The sequence below is a fragment of the Pelophylax lessonae genome, assembly GCF_965119305.1.
Source record: "Pelophylax lessonae genome assembly, chromosome: 6".
In the NCBI taxonomy this organism is placed as follows: domain Eukaryota; kingdom Metazoa; phylum Chordata; class Amphibia; order Anura; family Ranidae; genus Pelophylax; species Pelophylax lessonae.
In genome coordinates this window covers 223,338,902-223,362,600 of record NC_138773.1, presented here as the reverse complement: position 1 = coordinate 223,362,600, position 23,699 = coordinate 223,338,902, and the positions used below count along the sequence as shown (strand labels likewise).

The 23,699-nt window shown below is 40.8% G+C and overlaps 1 protein-coding gene across 1 annotated transcript in view; it reads right to left on the bottom strand.

Annotated features, from left to right (window-relative positions):
* MREG (melanoregulin) overlaps positions 1-23,203 on the bottom strand; it is a 119,354-nt gene extending 96,151 nt beyond the window's left edge. The window contains exon 1 of the mRNA XM_082260914.1: positions 22,998-23,203. Coding sequence (XP_082117040.1) covers positions 22,998-23,064 — 67 coding nt within the window. The 5' untranslated portion in view covers positions 23,065-23,203. The remainder of the gene's footprint in view (positions 1-22,997) is intronic.
* Between the last annotated feature and the right edge of the window lie 496 nt (positions 23,204-23,699).

The following is a 23,699-nucleotide window of genomic DNA, read 5'->3' as shown; positions in this document are numbered from 1 at the left end:
TATATCATAAGGGATGAAAACTGTTACCATGGGGACAGTACAGACCCAGGATGTTACATACTGGGTGTTCCATCACTGCAGCATCATGGAGCCTCGGCAGTTTCATCCTAATTAGCGAGCAGGACACTTGGCAAAGCTATACCGCAGAGTCGGCTGGAAGTACAGGAAAATCGTTATATTCATCAACGCCTGCTGCATCTGCAACTGTAACCTCTCAAATATTTTCTTTTACATCTTTATGCTTTTTGCTTATTGTGACTATAGTGACTTTCTTTACCCTTAGCTAGAAATTGATTCTAGAGGCAAAGATGTGTAAGGCTGTGCAACTGCAACTAGGGAGTAAGACAGTTATTTATAGCCTATTGTGAATCTTTCACTTCTAGTCTATTCCTATGACAGATGGTCTTATAATGACTTCCGTATCTAATAAACATGACTTTCATTGACCCTTCCCAAGTAATTATGCTTGCTGTATATAATACTATAATCTGATGAAGGCTGGTGGTGGTGAAGTTAAGTTCACAAATGCCTTCTGAGCTACCATTGAAAAGTTAAAACGGGCTCAAGTGCTGAACATACATAAACAAACAGTAGTCCAGGGATAGGCAAACTTTAAGAAGTGGAGATCTACCTGAACAACATAGGAGAAGCCAAAGATCACCGGGCACAGTGTCGCCAACTCACACCTGATTTAAACCTCTAATTGCTGTACTATTGTGTCAAACTGCAAATGTAAATGAACCCTTACTGTTCTGAGCCTCCTATAATGCTGCTTTCACACTGATATGTTGCAGTTTACCTGTACAGCGGGTGCAGGGCAGTGCATCTGCAGCTTTCCTGGGTTAGCTGCGCTTTGCCATAGACTTCTATTATATCCTTCAGAATGTGCACCAGACCCTCAGGATATAATAGAAGTGCAGCAAATCTGCAGGAAAGCTGCAGGTATGCTGCACTGTCCCCACGGTGTGGGTAAACCGTAGCACTTCAGTGTGAAAGCAGCCCTGTACTATTATGTCCAGTGTATTGTTTCACACTGACCTGAAGATCTCTTCTTACCTACTGCTAGCACCACTCTGGAGACCGCTAGAAATCAAGTGTAGTTGGTATCACTCTGCATGGAACAGGAGCCAGCACTACAGAGAAGGCATTGGCTTGCGAGGCTCTTGCTCCCTACTACATCTCCAACTTTACAAGTATTCCTTCTGCAATGCGCTCTGACAGGGCCGGAGTGGGACTCATTTTCAGCCCTGGAGCTTCATGCCTTAGACCGGCCCACTTTAGTTCACCTGACTGAAAAACTCCCACACACTAAAACACTCCCAGCTGTTCACCTCCACCATCATAATGGCGAGCTCCGTCTCCGCGCTTTTTCTCCCCTAGTGCAGTAGGTGTGAGCTAAAAAGTCACTCATGTGATGGTGGAAGTGAACAGTAACAGCTGGGCGTGTCTTACCAACAAGGCGGGATGGGATACCATCACTGGGAGTTTTTTAGTCAGGTTTCAGGAGGTATATAAATGGCCTTTACCTATAACAAGGGCTTTATTCATCTTTAGTCAGAGCTTTACAATTTAATTTTATCTACTACCCCCCCCCCCCCCTTTATCTGTATTGGTAGTTTTTGGAAAAGATGAACTAATCCTTTCATGTTCACCAAAACATGCAGTTTGGCTCAGGGGCGGACTGACAACTCATGGGGTCCCCGAGCAATAGGGGATCATGGGGCCCTCTGTGTCCCCGTCCATGTGTCCCAGCCCACACTCAAGCAGCTTATCAGTACCCATCAAATGCAGCTTATCAATGCAAATCAAATGCAGCCTTACCAGTACCCATGAAATGCAGCCTCATCAGTGCCCATCAAATGCAGCTTATTAGTGCTCATCAATGCAACCTCACCAGTGCAAACAAATGCAGCCTTATTAGTGCCCATCAGATGCAGTTTATCAGTGCCCATCAAATGCAGCCTTACCAGTGCCATCAAATGCAGCTTATCAGTGCCCATCAAATGCAGCCTTACCAGTGCCATCAAATGCATCTTATCAGTGCCCATCAAATGCAGCTTATGAGTGGATTCAAATGCAGCTTATCAGTGCCCATTAAATGCAGCTTATTCGTGCTCATCAATGCAACCTCACCAGTGCCATCAAATGCAGCCTTATTAGTGCCCATCAATGCAACCTCACCAGTGCCATCAAATGCAGTCTTATTAATGCCCATCAAATGCAGCTTATCAGTGCCCATCAAATGCAGCTTATCAGTGCCCATCAAATGCAGTCTGTTAGTGCTCGTCAATGCAACCTCACCAGTGACAACAAATGCAGCCTTATTAATGTCCATCAAATGCAGCCTTATCAGTGCCTGGATCACACAGAGCAGCGATCTCTCGCTGTGTCACGGAGCTTGAATTTAAATTGCCCGGCGGCCGCTGTCAACAAAGTCCCACCTCCTAGACTGGCTCCTATGATACAGGTCACACTGATTCAATTTCCCAGCATTGGATCAGTGTGCTGTCTATCATAGGAACTGATCTAGGATGCGGGACTTTGTTACATCGTTGCGGAACCATTTAGATCCAAGTTCCGTGACACAGCAGATTGCCGCTCTGTGTGACATACACAAGGAGAGGAGGAGGAAGGGGAGCACTCTGACAGGGGCACCCCAGAATGACGTCATTCATGCAAATGTGATTCAGTTGTTCCCTGCATTGATGGAGAATCGTTTAAGGCTGAATCGCAATGCATCGATTATACGATTATTTTCAACACCGCTACTTTACCACCAATGTTAGTCCCGGTTCACATTAGTGCAATGACAGACATTGCATGTGATTCGCAGCGCACTGCTCTGAAAATCACATGATGTCTGTGTGATGCGAATTAAGCCATACAGATTGTATGGCTAAATTCGCATCACATTTGGACACAACTTGCACAGGACCCTTTTTTGGGTCTGCAGCAGAATTGGATTGCATAGGTGTTCACATCTATGCGATCCGATTCATGTCTGAACTGTCAGTTCACACTGCGATATACGAACTGATCTGAGGATGTCGGTAACTTTGTATTGACACCCCCAGCGATTCACATATGGCAGTGTGAACTGCCTGCGAGTTGAATGCGATGCGGGAACCCACAGTGAATTCGTAGGTTTCCCGCATCACATATATGTGAACTGGGATTAGGAGACATTCTTCCAGTTGAAGTGTACAGATGTCAGTGTTAGGGAAAAGCCCTTAGTGTACACATATCAGAGATATATATAGGGAATAACTAATTAAGTCCTATTCCCAATAGATAACACTGATATCTGTACACTGAGTGGCACTCACTATACTGGGGAATAGCAGCTGCTAGAAGGGTACTGGGAAAGAAGGAAGGAACACTCAGTCAGTCTGGCTGGTGATTATAGCACACACAACACATTACATTTCTGTCATTATTACACACTGACCTGCTGCTACACACAAGGCAGATCAGGCTGCTTAGCTCCGAGGTGACTCTGCTCAGCTCTGCACTCTATAGCCTCCATCTCCTTCACCCGAGGCAGTCATGTGTAGCCCCGCCCCTCAGCTGAATTCCCCAGAGGGAGGGGTGGCCAGAGCTCCTGTCCCTGCTATGATCTCCACAGGGCTGACGGCTCCGTGATCACTCTCTGATCCATCCTGTGATAGGGAGCCATCTATTCTTCCACGCCTCCCACAAGAATTGTATCACTTGCGAGCCAATTATCGGCAGCGCTGGGCGGCCCGGGGGCGTGATTTTGGAGTGGGACCGAGGCATGGAACACAGCATGTCCGGGAAGTAAGTTTAGTGAGCATCCTGGGACTGGTTGCCTCTGCTAGCGTTTCCTCTTCACCATGAAATGACAACAGCCCTCAACCAATCCGGCCCACCGGGAATTTTCCCGGTGCTCCCGATTAGCCAATCCGGGCCTGCACTTTGACAATATTTCTGTATTTTAGAAAAGGAAAAAAAATACTGCAGGGTGATAAACCTGGTAAGCCAGTATTGTTGCTACTTGTTTCCCACAGTCCACAATCCCTCAACAAACATAAATACCCACATCTATCACATGACAGTTGATCGCTCAGTTCTCAGACTTCTATCATTCACTGCTCATCACTCTAGAGAGGGGGCAAACTCAACTGGCTTTGGCTCTCAGCCATGCGCTAAGAGCCAGAGCCAGCTGTCAGTCAGGCAGCTGGGTGGATCCCGGCAATATGGTCAGAATCCTTCCAGAGTCTGGAGTAGCTATGCGACATCAGCTGACAGTGGGCAATAGCCTGCTCTAAGCTGACTCTGGGTCACATAAGTGCTAATGTAAGTGCTCCTGTGATTCTTTCAAACACAGACCAAGCACACTGTGTTAATGAACTACTCAAGTTTGACTTTTTTCACATGTAAAGTATGCAGACTCTTACAGGCAGTGTCTGAAAACAGCACAATTGATTTCTGCATCCCTTGTACTAAATGCAATAAATATTCAATGTCCTAAAGCTAAACTCAAGGCAAACAGCTAATTACAAAAAAGGTATAAATACATTGCCAATGCAGTTTAACTTTACCGCGGTGCCTCTCTAGATTTTTATGAAGAGAATAACACTTGGATTTAGGTTTATTGGTATTCTACCAGTTCCTCTACCAATGTGAAAAGCACATCACCCATCCTTCCTCCTTTCTTTATGGGTTTCCCTGAGTGGGACTTTCCAACATGAAGGCCTCAAAGTTGATCAATTAGACGTAGGCTCTCTGGCTTGTATCTTTTTTTTTTTTTTCAAGATCATTTTTTATTGAAAGCTACAAAGCACAGTTTCCAGAAATATGTATAAAGAATACTTTCTAGCTCTGGAAGTAATATTAAGCAAATTTCTCAATGTATGTCATATAATACAGCATCAGTCTATTCATATGTATATAGAATGTAATGGACATACTGTGAATTATTATATCTTTTCATGTGACAACACTGAAGAAATTACACTTTGCTACAATATAAAGTAGTCAGTGTACAGCATGTATAACAGTGTAAATTTGCTGTACCTTCAAAATAACTCAACACACAGCCATTAATGTCAAAACTGCTGGAAACAAAAGTGAGGACACCCCTTAGTGAACTTGTCCAAATTTGGTCCAATTAGCCATTTCCCCCTCCCTGTTGTCATGTGACTCATTAGTGTTACAACGTCTCAGGTGTGAATGGGAAGCAGGTGTGTTAAATTTGGTGTTATCGCTCTCACTCTCTCATACTGGTCACTGGAAGTTCAACATGGCACCTCACGAGGATCTGTAAAAAAGAATTGTTGCCCTATATAAAGATGGCCTAGGCTATAAAAAGAGTGCCAAGACCCTGAAACTGAGCTGCAGCACGTTGGCCAACACCATACAGCGGTTTAAGAGGAAAGGTTCCACTTAGAAAAGGCCTAGCCATGGTCCACCAAAGAAGTTGAGTGCACGTGTTCATCGTCATATCCAGAGTTTCTCTTTGGGAAATAGACATATGAGTGCTGCCAGCATTGCTGCAGAGGTTGAAGGGGTTGGGGGTCAGCCTGTTAGTGCTCAGACCATATGCCACATACTGCATCAAATTGGTCTGCATGGCTGTCATCCTAGAAGGAAGCTAAAGGAATACTACTTACATTCTTCACAACAAGAATATCTTACAAAGTGAGAGCTTTTCAGTAGAATTAAAGTTTTAAAACATGACCTCGGATCATTTCATTAAGCATGACTATATAACATTTAAACAAAACATAATCCTATCAGAAGCCTCTTCTAAAGATGATGCACAAGAAAGCCCGCAAACAGTTTGCTGAAGACAAGCAGACTAAGGACATGGATTACTGGAACCATGTCCTGTGGTCTGATGAGAACAAGATAAACTTATTTGGTTCAGATGGTGTCAAGCTCGTGTGGCGGCATACAGGTGAGGAGTACAAAGACAGGTGTGTCTTGCCTACAGTCAAGCATGGTGGTGGGAGTGTCATGGTCTGGGGCTGCATGAGTGGGGAGCAACAGTTCATTGAGGGAACCATGAATCCAAACATGCACTGTGACATAATAAAGCAGAGCACGATCCCCTTCCTTTCAGAGACTGGGATGCAGGGCAGTATTCCAACATGATAATGACCCCAAACACACCTCCAAGATGACAGCTGCCTTGCTAAAGAAGCTGAGGGTAAAGATGATGGACTGGCCAAGTATGTCTCCAGACCTAAACCCTATTGAGTATCTGTGGGACATCCTCAAATGGAAGGTGGAGGAGCGCAAGGTCTCTAACATCCACCAGCTCCATGATGTCGTCATCGAGGAATGGAAAAGGACTCCATTGGCAACCTGTGAAGCTCTGGTGAACTCCATGCCCTAGAGGTTAAGGGCAGTGCTGGAAAATAATGGTGGCCACACAAAATAATGAAAGTTTGGGCCCAATTTTGACATTTCAACTTAGGGGTGTACTCACTTTTGTTTCCTGTGGCTTAGACACTAATGGCTGTGTGTTGAGTTATTTTGAGGGGACAGCAAATTTACACTGTTATACAAGCTGTACACTCACTACTTTACTTTGTAGCAAAGTGTAATTTCCTCAGTGTTGTCACATGAAAAGATAAAATAAAATATTTTCAAAAATGTGAGGGGTGTACTCACTTTTGTGAGATACTGTATATGGATTTATATTAGTTAATAAAAGGGTATGTTGAGCTGCCCCCGAAGGATCTGCTGGGAATTGCCTAGATTATTTTTCCCAGTGATCGCCGCAGAGTCAGGGACACGATCACAGTCACTTGGATAAAAGTCCAAGAACAATTGGTTGCCTCCTTCCAACATCCATGCAACACCATTCTTCTGTGATATTAGAGTAGATTTTTGGATGACAGCCCCTCAGTCAGCTCTCTGTAGCTTTAGCAGCCAGGCCCTCAGGTTGCCCACCTGAGGACTCACAAACAGCAAGCACATGACAGCATTGCCCAAAGGCAAAATACAAGGCTGCTTTGTGTCTCAGTATTTATACAGTATTTATACAGATTCTCAGCAGCCTTCAGGGTCACTCTCCCTGGGATTGGCCAGGGCTGTATAAATATTTATCCTGCTATTTGTATTAGCCCATGCCTATTTTCCAGAGGATTCTACTAGTAGCAGTATTCAAACCAACTGCTACTAAAGCACTAAACAAACCAAACTAATCACATGCAGCTGCACTGATTACAGTGAGCACAACTAAATTTACCTAACAGAGCAATTGCAGCCACACAAGTTACACTGAAACTGTAGAGTGCAAAATCTGGTGCATGGTAGCCAACCAGCTTCTAATGTCAGCTTGTTTAGTAAAGCTTTGACAAAAAGAAAAAATAAGAAAGCTGATTAGTTTCTATGTAGAGCTGCACCAGATTTTGAACTTTCCAGTTTTAGTAAATCAACCCCACAGAGCCATAACTAAATGTACCTAATCCTAGCACCTATCTAGGAGGGTGCTCTAGGTAATATGCAAAATTTCTATCTTAATGTGTATTTTGGCAGGTTGCAAAGGTGCAGAAAGTGGAGCTGAAGTATCTGGGCAACATCTTTCTGAAATATGCACAATGTCCTACATGTAGGATACATGGTATAGAATTGACACATGCCATGTCTTCTAGTAATAAACAGGTTTGTCTTGTACATTGGTAGTGTATGAGATCAGAATGTGCTGGATAATATTTTAGGGGTTAATAACAAAGCATTCTGTTCCACAACAATGTGTGTGGAGCAAGAGCAGGGGCGTTCAGCTATGGTGATCATATTATGTCAAACTTCTATACGTTGCCTCTATGCTGATAAATTTCTGAAAAACACAAACCCTCTGTGCATAGGGACTTTTTACTGTACAGTAATCTCTCCAGAAACACCAGTAAGATACAGTAAAACAATATAGTAAAATGTTTTTTTATTTATAATAATCTGAAATCAACATAGCCAGTAGAAGTACATAGGTGAAAAAGTGACCAAATATTGAATGACAATTGGCAATACTTTACAGAAGAATGGAACCTATAGCAAATATAACAGCGTAAAGTGGCACCCAACACATTTCAAGTTCATGTATCTTTTCTTCAGGGGTGTAAGCTTTCAAGTTCAAGGTCTTTTCTGCAATATGAGAACAGTAAATGTCACACAGTTGTATGCAGATTTGATATTAATGGTAAACCCTGGTTCAAAGTGAAATACACCAACCTTACTGTATATATCCAAAACAAATATAAGGTCTCCAGAGATAAAAAAAAAGCATAAAAGTGAATAGTGCTGCCACTACAGGATAATGCCAACACAGAGATACCTCCAGAGACCACGGCGCCCCTGCCACTAGGATCACCCAGAAAACAGAGCGGAAAAGAAAGCGGGCTATAAGGTATTGCTGTAAAGGAAAGAGAGGAAGGATAGAAAGGAAGGGATGATAGAGGCTGAACTATATAGCCAAAGCTAAATTAGATAAAACATGTTTGCATACACTGTATGTAAATTATTCTAAAAGTGTCAATGTATTATAAGCCACACTAACATGTTAAAAGAATGTATGTTCATGAAGATGACATTAAATAGTGGTTTGTCCTTAATGTTGGAACTTGCATCACATCAAGAAGGTCATGTCCAGAAAAGGGCAAAAGGGATGTGTTTTATGATCTAAGGAAGTGTAAAAACAAAGATAAGGCTAAAACATAACAATCTCTACATTAGTATCAAAAAGAGAGGTGAACTGTGGTTCACATAGTAAGTACATGCCAGGTGTAATCATCCAGCCTGCGTGTATGGCGAACATTGCATTAGCACATTTGGATGAAGACTTTATTTATGAGAGACTGGCTTGAGAGCTGGCCAATGAAGATGGCGGGACCAATGGTTGATCTTACCAACAAGGAAAGACCACCCAGCTGTGTGGTGCACAGCACAAGCGCGTTGCGGCTGGCACAATGGTGTCACGCGGCCGCTGACGCACACAAGGCCAGTGCAGTAGAGGCAGAGAGTATAAAAAAGGCTTGGTACAGGGCCAAGCCTCAACCTCAGTTGGTAGACGACTGCCGCAATGCCGGAAATATAGTCGCCCCAGGCCATAGAAGCTGCTGGGGAGTCTACTGTGTGCTCTGGGTGGAACTAGAATAGCCGAGGGACAGAGACACTTTTGCTGGGTCATCCCAGAACAGCAGCAGCACCCACAAAAAAGAAGAAAAAATGGAAGACAAAAATAATAATACCTATATACATACTGGAATTCATAATACAGTTTAAACACGTAGTAACGCCATCACAAAAAAAGAGAAAATTAACTAAATCATGTTAAAGATAACAATAAATGGAATCCAAACAAATGGACAGGATAGATGGAAACGCCCAGGGAAAGATAGATTATAACGCTGAAGATCTCACATAGGGAGTTTTAACACAAATAATTATTCTAAAAAAGATCTAAAGGAGATGGTTTCATTTAACACAGGGGTTGAGGTAACATTAAGTTTAAAGATCCATCTCTGCTCACTTTCGAGGAGGAGTTTATTTCAATCATCTCCCCATCATCCAAGGTGAATACAATTCAAAATAAGGTATTTTATCTTCGGGAAGACACCTCCATGTATCTTACTAACATGTCTACCAAAAGGGCGTTCAGAATTTGTTGTTTTCATACTGTAAATATGCCGATATACTCTTCTTCAGAGTTCCTATTTAGTTTTTCCAACAATAAACTGCCACAGCAAGGAGAAACACGACTTCCTTTGTCCTGCAGTTAGCATAATGTTTGGGCCTATGTTTTACCCCATTTGGTAGTATAATGGATCTATTAGTATCAATATATTGGCAATATGCACAATCCCCACATCTAAAGATACCTGGATATTTTCAAGGGTCCCTTCTTCCCTTTACTTTGAATTCACCCTGGACCAAATGGTTATTGGTGGATCTTGCTCCTCTAACAGTGAATGATGGTTTTTGTGGGGACTAAATGACCTATGTGGGGTCGATAGTGGAAAGATGCCAGTATTTTTGTATAATCTTTTGAATGTGTGTGTGTTGGTTGGAGAATCTAGTAATGATTTGTACTGGATTATCACAGCTGGTTTGATTCTTTAAAAAAACAAATTATGTTGTGTGTGTTGAATTGCCCATTTGTAGGCTTTCTTTAAGCAGGTGTGTAAGTACCCTCTCAGTAGGAGACGTTCCCTCAATTTATTTTCTTCTAATTTAAATATATTTAATTCAGAGCAGTTCCAATGTAGCCTTAGATATTGACTATACGGTATGGATTTAAAAAAGGGTCCTGGGATGGAAACTGGTGGCATGTAGAATAGAGTTCCCAGCAGTGGGCTTACGATATAGGATGCTGGTAAGGCAGCCATCACTGTCCCTGTGTATTTGTATGTCTGGAAAGAATATAATTTCAAAATGATAAGTCATAGTGAAATTGCGGTTTAACTCATTAGTATTCAATGCTTGAAATAATTCATGACATTTGTTTAAAGGGCCATCTCAAAACACCAAAATGTCATCTATGTATCTAGGCCACAATATTGTATATTTTCAGTATATGTTGTAAGCTGGTCTGTGCTCATGATCATGCGTTCCCATTCCCCCAGGTTCAGATTGGCGTAGGATGGGACAGGAGTCCCCATCACTCTGCTGTGTACCTGGAGAGAATGGGAACCATAGAAGCAAAAATAGTTGTGATGAAGAATGAAGTCAAGTGACTTCACAATTCATTTTCTGAAAGGACAATCCTCCTTACTTCCCTGAGATAGAACATGTTTGAAATGATGTGGTATTGGACTATACAGTGCATCTACATCTATGGCTACAAGATAGGCAGATTCCAAAATATGAAGGTCATTGATAATTTGAAGTAAGTGAATGATATGAATGAATTGGACGTCCTGGTGGTTGAGTGGTGTTTTTATGCAATTTTGGCAAGCAGTAGAAAGTACATGGAAAGGGGGTCTAATAAATTCCCATTTGTCTTTACTAATAATTCCATTCAAAAAGGCAGTAACAATCATTCTGTAGAAGTCCTCATGAACTTGACCAATAACACTAGTGGGAATGGAACAATAATGTTTTTAAGGACTTTGTTGCCCCCCCAACCCCCCCTTTGTCTGATGGTTTGATGGTTATATTGGGATTATTCATTAATTTGTGGTGAGCTTTCCTCTCTCCTTCAGTGAGGTGGCTGGATTCTTTTTTAATTTTATGATTTCTAATATCTTCACATGTAAGGTTAATGGAGGCAGCCACATTAGCGTTCAAATTAACAGAGAATTTATTTTTGTTAATGGTGGAAGTATGTGTTGGCACTGGATCGGTTGTTTCTTCTAAGTCTAGTAATTGTTCCATATCCAAAAACTTAATGAGGTCTTGTGAAGCCTAATCTTCTAAGAGAGATCACGTCCTCAGGAGCATTGCCATTCTGGTCTCTATTGTTTATATTGTTGGTGGAATTTTTTTAATTTTATAATGTTTTTAATATCAAATTTCTAGCAAACAAGTGCAGATCTTTCACTATTTCAAATTTATCCAAATTATTATCAGGACAGAAACTTAGGCCTTTCATCAGAATTTGTGATTCTTTATTGGAAAATGTGTGATTGGAAAAATTAACCATTGTCAGTCCAAAGTCACTGTTTTGTTTTGACTCTGGGATTGTGCTGCAGTTCTAAAAAAATATTGGTCAAAGTGTCTCATGATTGTGTGGCATATTCAGCCTGCATGTCTTTTTTTTGGATTCCTTGGAGAAGATAGGATAAGAAGAAAGAGAAGTCACTAACCCGTGCTTTACTTGCCACCAAAGAAGGATAACTATCACTATCACCACCATTGATTTTATGGATTCTAGCACATGCATAATGTAGATGGAGTTGGTGAGACCTATTTCTGCATTATTCGTTTTTTAGCAAGAGTTAGGAATCTTGAGAGACCTAGAAGGTTAATAAAACAAAGTTTTGATTTCCAGTTTAAATTGAGGGTATATATCTTATAATTGGTGTCAATATCTATAACACCTTGCCAGTAATGTCATTTAGGACAGTGCCACAGGATATAAATATTAAATCTCCAGATTCTCATAACCCTATAATATACTGCTCTGTATCTATAGTTATTGAAGTGGAACTAATCTGCGCACCACAAACCAAAACACTATTTAATTCATTTTTAAAATTGCCCATCCATCCATGTCTCCATGCTTTATCCCTTTTGAGAAAGCACGAGTGATTCATGTAGCATTTTTTTCCCCGGAAACCATCTGCCCTTAGCTAAGGCATGCAGGCAGGAGGGTGTGCTTAGCCAAGAAAGCCATTCCTCCCTTTCTCCAGATGAAGGAAAAGAAAAATGCCCATAAAGACTTATGACATGTATGACATAATTTGGACCTAGGTCTGAAACCAGGAAGAGAAAATAAAGTTTAAAGTATAACTAAAGGTAAAACTTTTTTTTTAGTTTTGGATAGAGTGAAGAGGGGTTATAACCCCTGACAGCTTTTATTGCTCTCTGTGTCCCTGTTAAAGAGATTTATCCTCTTTATTTATCCTTTTTCCCATTTTCATGAAAAGTAAAAGTAAAAGAAAACCCCAAGTTTTGGGTTGCCCCAAGAAAAGTAATAGATGGGAAATCTTCCTATGGGGACACTATTTCTGGTGACCCGGTGGTCCCAAGAAACTCCTTTAATTTGCAGGGATTTCCTCTCACTTCCTGTTTGGCTCTGGGACAGGAAGTGAAGGGAAATCTCCGCAATGGGACACAGGTAGCAAAAAAAACTGACAGGGGTTATAACCCCGTCTTGCTCTATCCAAAAGGAAAAAAAAGTTTTGCTCATAGTTCTACTTATAAGTATAAGTTATACTTATATACCTTCCTACCTAATTACTAATGCTGGATTAGGATTAAAAATTGTTAATGTTGACTGAGAGACTTTAGTTTCTCTTTATGTTTTTGAGGAGTTATGTAGACCTTCTGTAAAATAAATAATTATGTGTGAGAAAAAAAAGAAAGTCTAGTAAGCATGTCAGTCCACTGTTTCCTCCTAATGGTGCCTACTTCCATTTCACAATGATCTTTGCATTGTAGTGGTGAGTTTGTAGGAAAGAGAATTATATATATATATATATATATATATATATATATATATATATATATATATATATATATATATATAGATGTGTGTGTGTGTGTGTGTGTGTGTGTTATAGTATTTTATATTCTGGTTAAAGATCTTTCTTGGAGTGAGATTCACAATTGGGCAGAGTCTGATGTCAGAGGGTTAAGTTTATACTGCAAATATAAAACGAATAATACCACGCCAATGAAGAAATGTGATGAAAATCGAAAAGCTACTAGCACCACAACCGACTAAAAATTGTGTACACACATAAAATATAAAAGTGCAGTGCTCAAAATTATATATACTGTATATCTATAGATATCTATATATAGATCTATATATTGATAAATATATATATATATCTATATAGATATATATAGTGATCATATATAAACACTCATGGAGAATCAAAAACAATAAAGTTCATGTTCAAAGTCCACAGAATCACAACAAGAAAGTCCAAATAAGGTCCACATTCCAGAAAGGTGCTTAAGTGAAAGTGCTTTAAAACTTGTATGGAGACAGAGTTGTCCAGAAACCAGTGGTCACCATTGTGCTAAGCCAACCACCACGGATAAAGGTATTGCGCTAACCAGAAGCTGTGGACCCAGATACCATAAACTAAATGGGTCATACATGCAGGGATAATAGGTAACGGCTAAAAGACCGGAATCGCTCAGGAATCTTCAATATGGATATCCACAATGTATCACCACAGTTCTGATGGGATTGGACCTCGCCTTAGAGATGAACCGTATTGCCAGGTTTAGGCTGATCGCTTCATCTGTATGCCATCTGTGCAGTGTTTGTACACAGGGAGAAAAAGTACTGGGCAAAGAACTTATCTCAAATAGACAAAACTCACAAAGCGAGTAACTTTCTGGAATGTGGACCTTGTTTGGACTTTTTTTGTTGTGATCCTGTGTAACATGAACTTTATTGTTTTTGATTCTCCAGGAGTGTGTATATACGATCGCTATATATATTTTTTTTTCAGCGCTGCACTTTTATATTCTAAGTTTATACTTAGCAGTTTGGGGCATGATGTAACCGAAGGAACTTATAAAAGAATTCTGTATGCAAATTATATTAGCTTTGAAATTGAGAAAATGAATTACAATCATTGTCAGTATGGAGCTGATGAAGGCAAATAACCCTTTTTGCTTGCCATCCTTCAAAACATTCCAGCATAATGATTTCCTCCAGGTTATAATTATTACATAATGGGGCAAATGTGATATATCCCTTGTATCGTAGCATTTTCTTTATATAAACAAACATTTTTCATTGAAGGGGTAAAATTAAGCAGTTGTTGTCACCCAAGTTGTCCATCTTCTAGAAAGTGAACTAGGGAGGGTATGGAAGTGATTGTGGCCAAAACTGCCCTAATTTGGTTAATTTTACCCTATCTGACCATAAAGTGCAACTGAGAAGCTAAACCGTATCCATATAATTTTTTGTATGTTTACCCTTCCCACCACAGATAAAGGTAGGTTAAAGGATAGGTTCACCTTTAGTAACATGTTACATGTTACACCCATATTGAGTAGGCCTACACACCCACGATATCCCACTGTGATAGTGGGTGGGGGAATCCTCTCTGAAATGTCCCTTTAGTTTGTACTGTTTTAATACTTTGTATTTATTTTGCCCTCTACACTGTATTGGTACTATGAACTGAAGTATGCTGGTCAGTGGAAGCTTAAGTGTTTTGCCAGCCTGCTCCTCCGTGTTTATGGCTCTGCCCATTTGGGTGGCACATAAATACCAGGGGAGGTGGGCCTTGTGGTCTTTGTCCTTTTGGTCGGTCTCTCTTTCTCTGTCAATCATTGGGTCATTTGTGGAGGAGTTGTGTCAGTATGTATTTGGACTATGTCTTCCACAGCCCCTTACTAGGAATCCAGTCGACTTCTCATGAATTGGAATGGCAATACATGGAATGAAATTCAGCCAGTTCCTACTGAACCAGCTGAATTCCGATTCATATATGATCAGCTTAAACTAAGTGTAGCACTGCCCCCTTGAGGGCTGCTGGATGTCTCACTATTTCAGGTCCCTCTGGGTTACCGGTAGCAACTGCATGCAGAATCTTAACACTTTACTCTCCGGCTCAGTCAATAAACAGTCTAGGGGTTGTTGTTTTGTTGTTTTTATTTTCATATGGGGATGGGAGAAGGGAAGAGTGGGATACTCCAAAACCTGAACTATTCACAATGTTGAGGACTTCTATCTGAGGATGCGGCTAGGCTACACTTTCACCTTGCCACTAGATGAATCTGAGGTAAAGTTCCTCAATAGACAGCTAGCTTAGCACTTATCTTCAGGGTACTTGCCTAGCACCCCATTTCTATCCACCAGCTGACACCCATCTTCTGAGTACTCCATTCCGGGGTGGCCCACTTCCTGGTCAGGCCCTTAGACACGATCCATTGTACTCATGATACTGTTTTTCCAGGTTCTCCAGTGTCTCAACCCCTCTAGTCAGCTCTCCTGGACCTCTGGGCTCACCTCCTTCCTTCTGGCTCACCAGGCCAACTGCCTGTGACCATTTACCAACTGCTGCAGAAGAGGAGGCAGCTGCCACCCTCCTTCTGGGACTCTGCTCACCAGCCAAAGACCCAGAGCACATGTGCTCCTGGCTTTTATACCACACCCCACAATGCACCAAGACTATCGGTCTGTGCCAATCACTGGTGCTGTATTTAAAGCCTGCATACTCATTGGCCAGGTTTCCTCCACTGTCCAATGTGCCTCCCCATTGGACCAGTGGGGACACTCCCCAGACCAGATGAATCACACACTGAGCACATTGAGCAGACCTAACTCACAGATTCTGCTCCCTGTAGGCAGAAAGCAATATAGAATTTACCTGGTGCTCCTCTGATAGGCAGACAGACCCAAAAACTATGCTCACTCTCTAGCACCTACCTAGGAGGGTGCTACATGAGCTAAAAAAGAATCATTTTAAGTGCAGTTGTCAGGAAAGGAACATTCATGTGTGTAGACTTAAAAGCCTAAAAAATACTTCACTGGCTCCTGTTCCTCTGCTAGCTTATCTAGTCCTGTTATTCCTGCGTTCCAGATGCACGCCTGCCAGCGAGAGACTTTCCAGGCACTTGTGCCACTCTGAGCTCCGGCGTTCCCTGTCACCTTACCAGGGATTCGAAAACCAAGGCTGTAAGAGAGGACTTCTTCAACGCTTCAGGCTGCACCACCAGGTAGGTTACAGCAGTGTTATCTAAGCAAATTGTATGATTTTGGCTGACTGGTCCAACATGTCTCTCGCAGTATAATACTAAACAATGAAGTATCATTCCCTAATATTAGATCTTTACTGGAGAGAGTCATTTGGCTCCCAGAAAAAGGAGAGCATAATTTCTCTCTTCAGGATGTTGTGTCTTCCAAATATCTGTAAGACCTAGTTCCGTATGCTATAAGTTTTGAAGTAATTGATGTTATAACATTGGAAAGAATGCTGAAATTGCACTTTTTTTCAAACTATAGTAAATATTTTAATTGGGTCATTGAGACCTCTCACATTTAAGGAGAAAATGTTAATATTTGGTACACTCCACATGGTAATAATTGGGAAATATCAATATGGGAACTAAATAGTTGTTTGCATTTGTAATTCCCTCCAGATGAGAGTTTGCACAGGTAATTTCCAAGACAATTAGGAGTAGCATGGGATAAGCAAATTACTGAGTCTCTCCTGCAGCTTGTCAGTCACCATTCAAAGGAAAATAGTAAGAAAAACAACAAACAGTCTTTCTAAAATAGTGGAGAGAAAAACATAGATGAGTGAAAAAACATCCTCACAAGGTAACATGGGAGGTTACAGCGAAGGTAGCTTCACGGTCAATATCCGCAACCTCTGGACTGTCATTGTAAAAAAGTCAATGATAACTGCCTTTTAAACAGTAGGAAAACAATGAAGTTTAAGTCCATAATCAATCTTGAATCACACTGGGACAGGATTCAGCAAACATTTCTAAGAAATGAATGGTGCCATCAGCCACTACTCCCAATTTCACTGGGTACAGCATTGCATATGATAAATAGAGGGCCCACAGTCAGTGTTTGACATCAACTAATGTATCAGTTTAATAGCATCAGGAAGAAGTACTACTTTAGCACCATTAATGGTGCTAATGGAGGTCTTTCTCTAGTTTTCATGAGTGGGATCTCTCTGTTTTTTATAGCTCAATCATTTTATCAAGAAGGGTCTTGGAGTGTTCCCCAGAGGGAAAGGTTGGCTTGGGACCCTTTGAACACAGAAGTAAAACAATTCTTTCCAAATGTAATTAAGTGCAAGGATTCAATACATATCATTTTTCTGGGATACCAACTAATCGTGCATTATTTTTCCAGAGTCAGTTTTCAAGATTAATCAATGTCCAAACGTGCACAGCAATGGCTCTTAATTTCAAAGTTCAAGTATCACATCATGATTGAAGTTTCCACAGAAAAAAAATGTTTTTACTCCACACAGAGGACCAATGATTCTTCTCCTCTGCCTCAGCTCAACAGAGGAGGCATGCCTAATAACTCCTGGGGGAATATAGCCAAGGTTGCCATACTCCACTGGATCAGTGTTGCCAACCTACCAGATTGAAATTTACTGACACAACATCCAAAAATTACTGGCACAACCATGTTTTTACTGGCATTTCCAAAAGTTATAAAATTACAGTTTTAGTAAGTAAGTAGCTTAGGGACCGGACAGGAAGGCAAGAAATTATAATAGAAAGGTGCACACATACTTAAAATTGACTACAGCACAGATGATGACACATCTCTTTCTGAGTCACAGTGAAAGTCTCTCTCTCTCCACAATAGGTGATCCCTTAAGTCCACTCCAGTCCAAACAGCTCCTGGCTTGCCTTGCTCCCATCCCACTCTGTTTGGCTCCTTTGCACCATGACATCACAAGACACGCTCAAGCACCGCCTCTGCCAGAAGTTCCGCCCCGCTGGTGCTGCCTGAACACACTGTAGCAGGCACTTGGATGGTCTCGGCCAGCTCCAGACCCGAACATCACATGCGCAGTTCCAACCTGCCATATTTTTTCCTGGCAGCCTTTTCCTTTCACTGGCATTTACTGGCAAGAGAAAAGTGCCCATTTTTTACTGCCTGCCAGTAAAAATACTGATGGTTGGCAACACTGCACTGGATAGATGGAGTCTGTATACTGACTACACGGTGACCTCTCATTCACCATCTCTCCAGAGAAATCCAAGGCATAATTTCTAGGTCTCCTCCTAACTGAGCCATGCCTCCCAACACCACACTCACTGACACGCTGTCACCTGACTAGAGAAAAGCGCCTATTAAAGATAGAAGAAACAGGAAATGCTTTAAGGTAGAATATTAGTGCTAATTAAAAATGTCCTCTTTTTTTATTTGTAAAAAAAAATGTGTCCTCTTTTAAAAATGCTGCCATTTAAGTAAAAACAGTTAAACAAGTGGGGTGCAAACATCCTCTGCAATGCTGAAAATATCTAGCTCTTGTGAGTAATTACCAAAAAGCTTTCAGCTGACTGAGGCGGGAATTATTATCTTCAAATCATCTAACCCTAAGAAGGTGAAATTTCCTTCATAGAGTAGAATTTTAGGCCAACAGTAGCTTCTCACAATGAGTAATGTGCAGGTCCAGTGTGTTGGCTTATTGAAGGAAAAGTATGGCCAACACTCTTTTGGCGATACTTCATCTTTAGGTCAGAGGGGTGCACTTAGTTCTGCACTCCTGTAACCCAGAATCAGCTGACAGCAGGCTAAAGGTGTAGAAAAAATAGGTATTATACTAATCTTTTTTTTGTCTTCCGTGATGCAGGAGATGACATCATCCTTTTGAAGATCCTGGGGAATATTGATTACACCACGTTTCATAAGAAGATGCTGCAGAATAGTGCTGGGAGAACCTTCTCAACAAGTTTTAATTTACTTTACGTTCCCCAGATCTCACAAGAAAAGGATAACTGCACCCTCGCCACAGTGCTGCAGATGGAAGCCAGAAGAACAGTGAGCATAAAATCTAACATGGTTATTTTCTAAACGTAGACCATGCATTTTAACTGCAAGGTCAATTTAAAGGCTAAATGTACCAGTTGCAGAAGGTCTCATTTTATAACATGCTGAGTGTGGGCTTGTGTACAACTGAAGAATTGACATGCATTCAGCAGCATTTTTCAGTGTAGAAAAATTTCAGAATTTTAAAAAGAGAAATCCACTGTTTTCAGTAGAGTTTGCTCACACCAATGCTTTGCAGAATGTAGTGGGGAAAAAACTCTGAAAGCTGCATTCTGGGTGCTATGACCTTTAACTTGTCCTCTAAGAAAATGTAACATGATGCATTTTGCATGCTTGTCAGTACATAAAACTCAGAGTTTTGGTGTGAACTTCTATTGTGCCTTTATCTTAAAGAGTTTGTAAACCCTCTCTTATAACTTGTACCTATAGGTAAGCCTTTAATAAGGCTTACCTATAGGCACTGCAAATACCTCCTAAACTTGCACCATTTAGGAGATAATTACTTTTAATGCAGCCGATGACGTCATTGGCGCATGCGCTCTGAAGGAGCGACCACCTGTGCCATTTCTTCAGAGCCCTGTGCCGTAAATGCGGGGGAGTGGTGTCATCAAGCCTCCGGCCAATCAGATGGCCGGAAGATCGGAAGATGCGAACCAGGAAGCAGGACAGCCAAACATGTCGGCCTTGTCACCGGTGAGCAGGCAGCACTGTGGGGGCTTTGTTCTACGGTATTTCATAATGAGCTAGTATGCGATGCATACTAGCTCATTATGGCTTTGTCTTAGGGGTTTTTTTTTTTCTTTTTTTTTTTTTGGGAGGGGGGGGGGGGGTTTACAACCTCTTTAATGCCTTTCTTGGGCATTGTGCTTCCCTGTTTTAAAGCCCTCATGCAGTTCAAAATAACACGGAAAAATTACATAAAAGTAGGGCAGAACAAAGAACAGTTATTTAGAAAGATGCTTAGTGTATCTTTTTGCATCTGTTTCCTACTGCAATAGTTATTATTAGAATCAATATTAGAATGGGGGTTGCCTAGCTATGAAATTTCCAAGACACTGTCCAAATATTCCCAGCTGGAAAAAAGAAGTGAAAAAAATTGCTCTTGCCGTTTCTGTGTAAATCATGGAAATATTTGCATATAAAAACATTTTGTGCTTTAAAGTCCAATTGCCTGTTATCTATAACTAATGTAGCCTGGTACACTTTTTAGGAACTCTGCTTGGCACCTGGGAGGAAGTAGAAGTTAAGCCCCGTACACACGTACCGATCGTCGGCCGAACGATCGGCCGTCTTTTGTCCAGGGCTGTCGTGTCTGTTGAAAACTGCAAAAGACTGCACACGAATTTTGTCGGCCAACAACAGCCGACTGCAGAAGTGATGTCATGTGATGGTTAACTTTCCTTGTCTTTTTTCTTTTCTGAGCATGCCCAGTCTTGCAAATCTGCTGTCTGTCGGCTGAAATCTGTACTGACTGGCGAACAATCGGCCGTTCTGGTGTTGGCCAACAAAAGTTTTAATGCCTGCACAACAGATTCTGTTCGGCCGAAAATGCGCTGTCGGCTGTCGGAAGCATCATACTAACAAGTCTACAATCGGCCGATCGGTCAGCGGCTGAATATTTGCGGCCGACAATCGCTACGTGTGTACGGGGCTAAAGTGTTGTGCAGTGTTGGGCAGACCACACAGTGAAGATCTCAGGGAATCGATGACAGGTAAGTATGTACTCTTATAAAACTGCTGGGTGAAGGGGTTGGCGCACTCTATGGGTTCAGGCTCTATAAGTGCATCTAACATTTAATGGACAATGATAGTGGAAAATAGCATGCTGCATTACCTGTTTCAGGAAAGTATGCCTGAGATTTCAATAAAGTACCAAACTTCAAATACCCTTGGTGATTGCAATTTACAAATATCTACATAAAATTTGTTTGTGGACAGGGCTGGGTTTAATCCACCCAAGGCCACTTTGTAGTTACCTAGCCTTTGACCACTTACCTACTAACTCTTAACGCTTTGTATGATTAAAAGATAACCATCATTCATATTACATTTGCATGCTTACAAAGAAATGATGTTCATTTGGGTAAGAAAATGGTCGGCCACCCTCTTGAAGATTTACTGAGCAAGAATTGTTCACATCATAATGTTGTGATAAGGAACATTAAATTAGGACATTTCCAAAAAAATTGAAAACATAGTACACAATTTAAATTATTGATTACCAGCAGTTTCACAGGAAATGTCATACAAAATGTCTGTAAAAAACCTTTATAAGTTCAATGAAGCACTTTCAAAATGTTTGGTAGCACTTTCTAACATTTATGCATTCGCAAGACCTTTTCAAGCATTTCTAGTTTTTGCAAATGCCGACTATAAATATCCCTAGCCATATAAAACATTTGTGCATGCACGAACAGCTGTCAACTACTCATTGTAGACATTGTAAGTGTTACTCCTTTTTTTCCTACCTTGATCACACGTCTTAACATTTTTTATCACACAATTCCTCATTATTTTTTTATTGCAGTTGTGTGCTTAACAAATCACATGATCCAGCTGTAATCACCCATTCTATTGCTAACTCTGCTCTTCACACCGGTATAGTGTGACTCACTGCAGGTTCACACATCATAATCAGAGATCTTGCTCCATTTTCCTCAATCTCTGCTGCCCCCACCACTAGACATCTCCATAGCATGTCTATTTTCTCCACACACGTCAACATATACGTCTGTACTCCCCCTCCAATAACACAAATCTCCCATCACACACATACAATGCTGGGCAGACTTCTCCAATATTACCATTCTATGCCATTATTGTTACTTTTTTACAGATTTTACACATTCTGGACTGCACAGCATTGAATTCTCTCTGCATACCTTATAGTAGGACGACCAATACAACCTTTATTATCTCAGTGTAGCTACAGCTTACCATCCACTCAGCTATAGAACACAGAATTCATACTTAGAAATGTATGTCCAAACATTTTTACGGCAGCTGTGCCAAAAATTGCCAAGATCGTAAAAAATGTACAAGCCCTAGTGATTCAGGGTGCTGAAAAAAATAAATTATTTAAACCTGTAGTAAAAAAATTATTTTCAAAGCTTTACAATCACATTGCACATTTTAGGAAAGAGATACTACTATGTCATACTCAAACAGAATTGTTGAAGAGCTAACCGTAATTCAATACAAAGGCTGGTTACATCTGTACTAATTTACTGCTAGCTAACTAGCGCTGCACTTATTGTAAGCAACTGGTGATATTCTTTAAAGGCATTGCAGAAATGGTGTGATTGGTGCCATCTGTCTACGCATGAATAGAAGACAGCGTGACATCTATTGTGTCGAAAAGGCAGCCTGTGTTAATTGTGATACACATACAATATACAAAAAAAGCATGATAATGTGGTATATTGTATGAAGAGAAAGACAGATGATGGCTCGCATGATTAGATAGATAGATAGATAGATAGATAGATAGATAGATAGATAGATAGATAGATAGATAGATAGATAGATAGATAGATAGATAGATAGATAGATAGATAGATAGATAGATAGATAGATAGATAGATAGATAGATAGATAGATAGATAGATAGAAGACAGTATAAATGATAGACAAAGAGATGAAGATAGATAAATAGATAAATAGATATAGAATAAAAAGCTAGTCCTTTTAGCTTGAATCAAATACAACTGCATTATTGTTCTGCTTTTCAAGAATTGTGTATTCCAATGTCCTTTTTGTGAAATGAAGGTTGCCTGGATATACATGCAATGGATTCATGGCTTCATGGGTATAAATGCACAGCGTTGGCACATAGATGCTGTGATCGATATTTATATGCCCTTACCTTTTGTCTTAGGATCGAATCCATCCTTCTGCAGAGCAGATTTCTCTGCAGGTTGCGGATCCCTCATTTTTTCCAACTGAAGACTATGCTGAATTCACTTGATGCTCAATGTTTGACTGCAAAACTGCACAGGCAGCAGCTGAACCAACACAGGTGGGGAGAGGGGGAGAACAGGAGGAGAGCTGCGGCAGTACAGTCAGTCCTCTAGAGTGTAATAATGCAGCTGCTACCCATAGATCTTCTTGAATATATCAGCCCCGCTGATACTGGAATCATAAGTGTTATACATTTTATTAACACCCTAGTACTGAACTAGACGGAACCGATAGTAATTGGATACCATTCCTATAGTGGTAAGGTCTGATAAAAGCAAGTGATGCAATGCTTGCAAAAAAATGGGTAAAGGTGCATTGATAAATGCTTCAGTTATTGGAAGGAATAGTCCTTGTAAACGAAAATGTTCCAAACTTCTGTGTAAAAAAAATCATCAATGTTAATAGAATATCAGCTCGGTTTTTTGTGGACAAAAATAGGTAAAGATTTTCCTTGCTTGTGGCCAATCAATGTATTGAAGTCGATCGTGAAGAAGATCGCAAGTGGGCCTAGTAGTCACTTGTGGACACAGGCATATGCGTCTGCTCTTTATGAGAAATCTGCCTGTCTATGGTCACACTAACGCCTAAGAAATATTGACAATTTTCG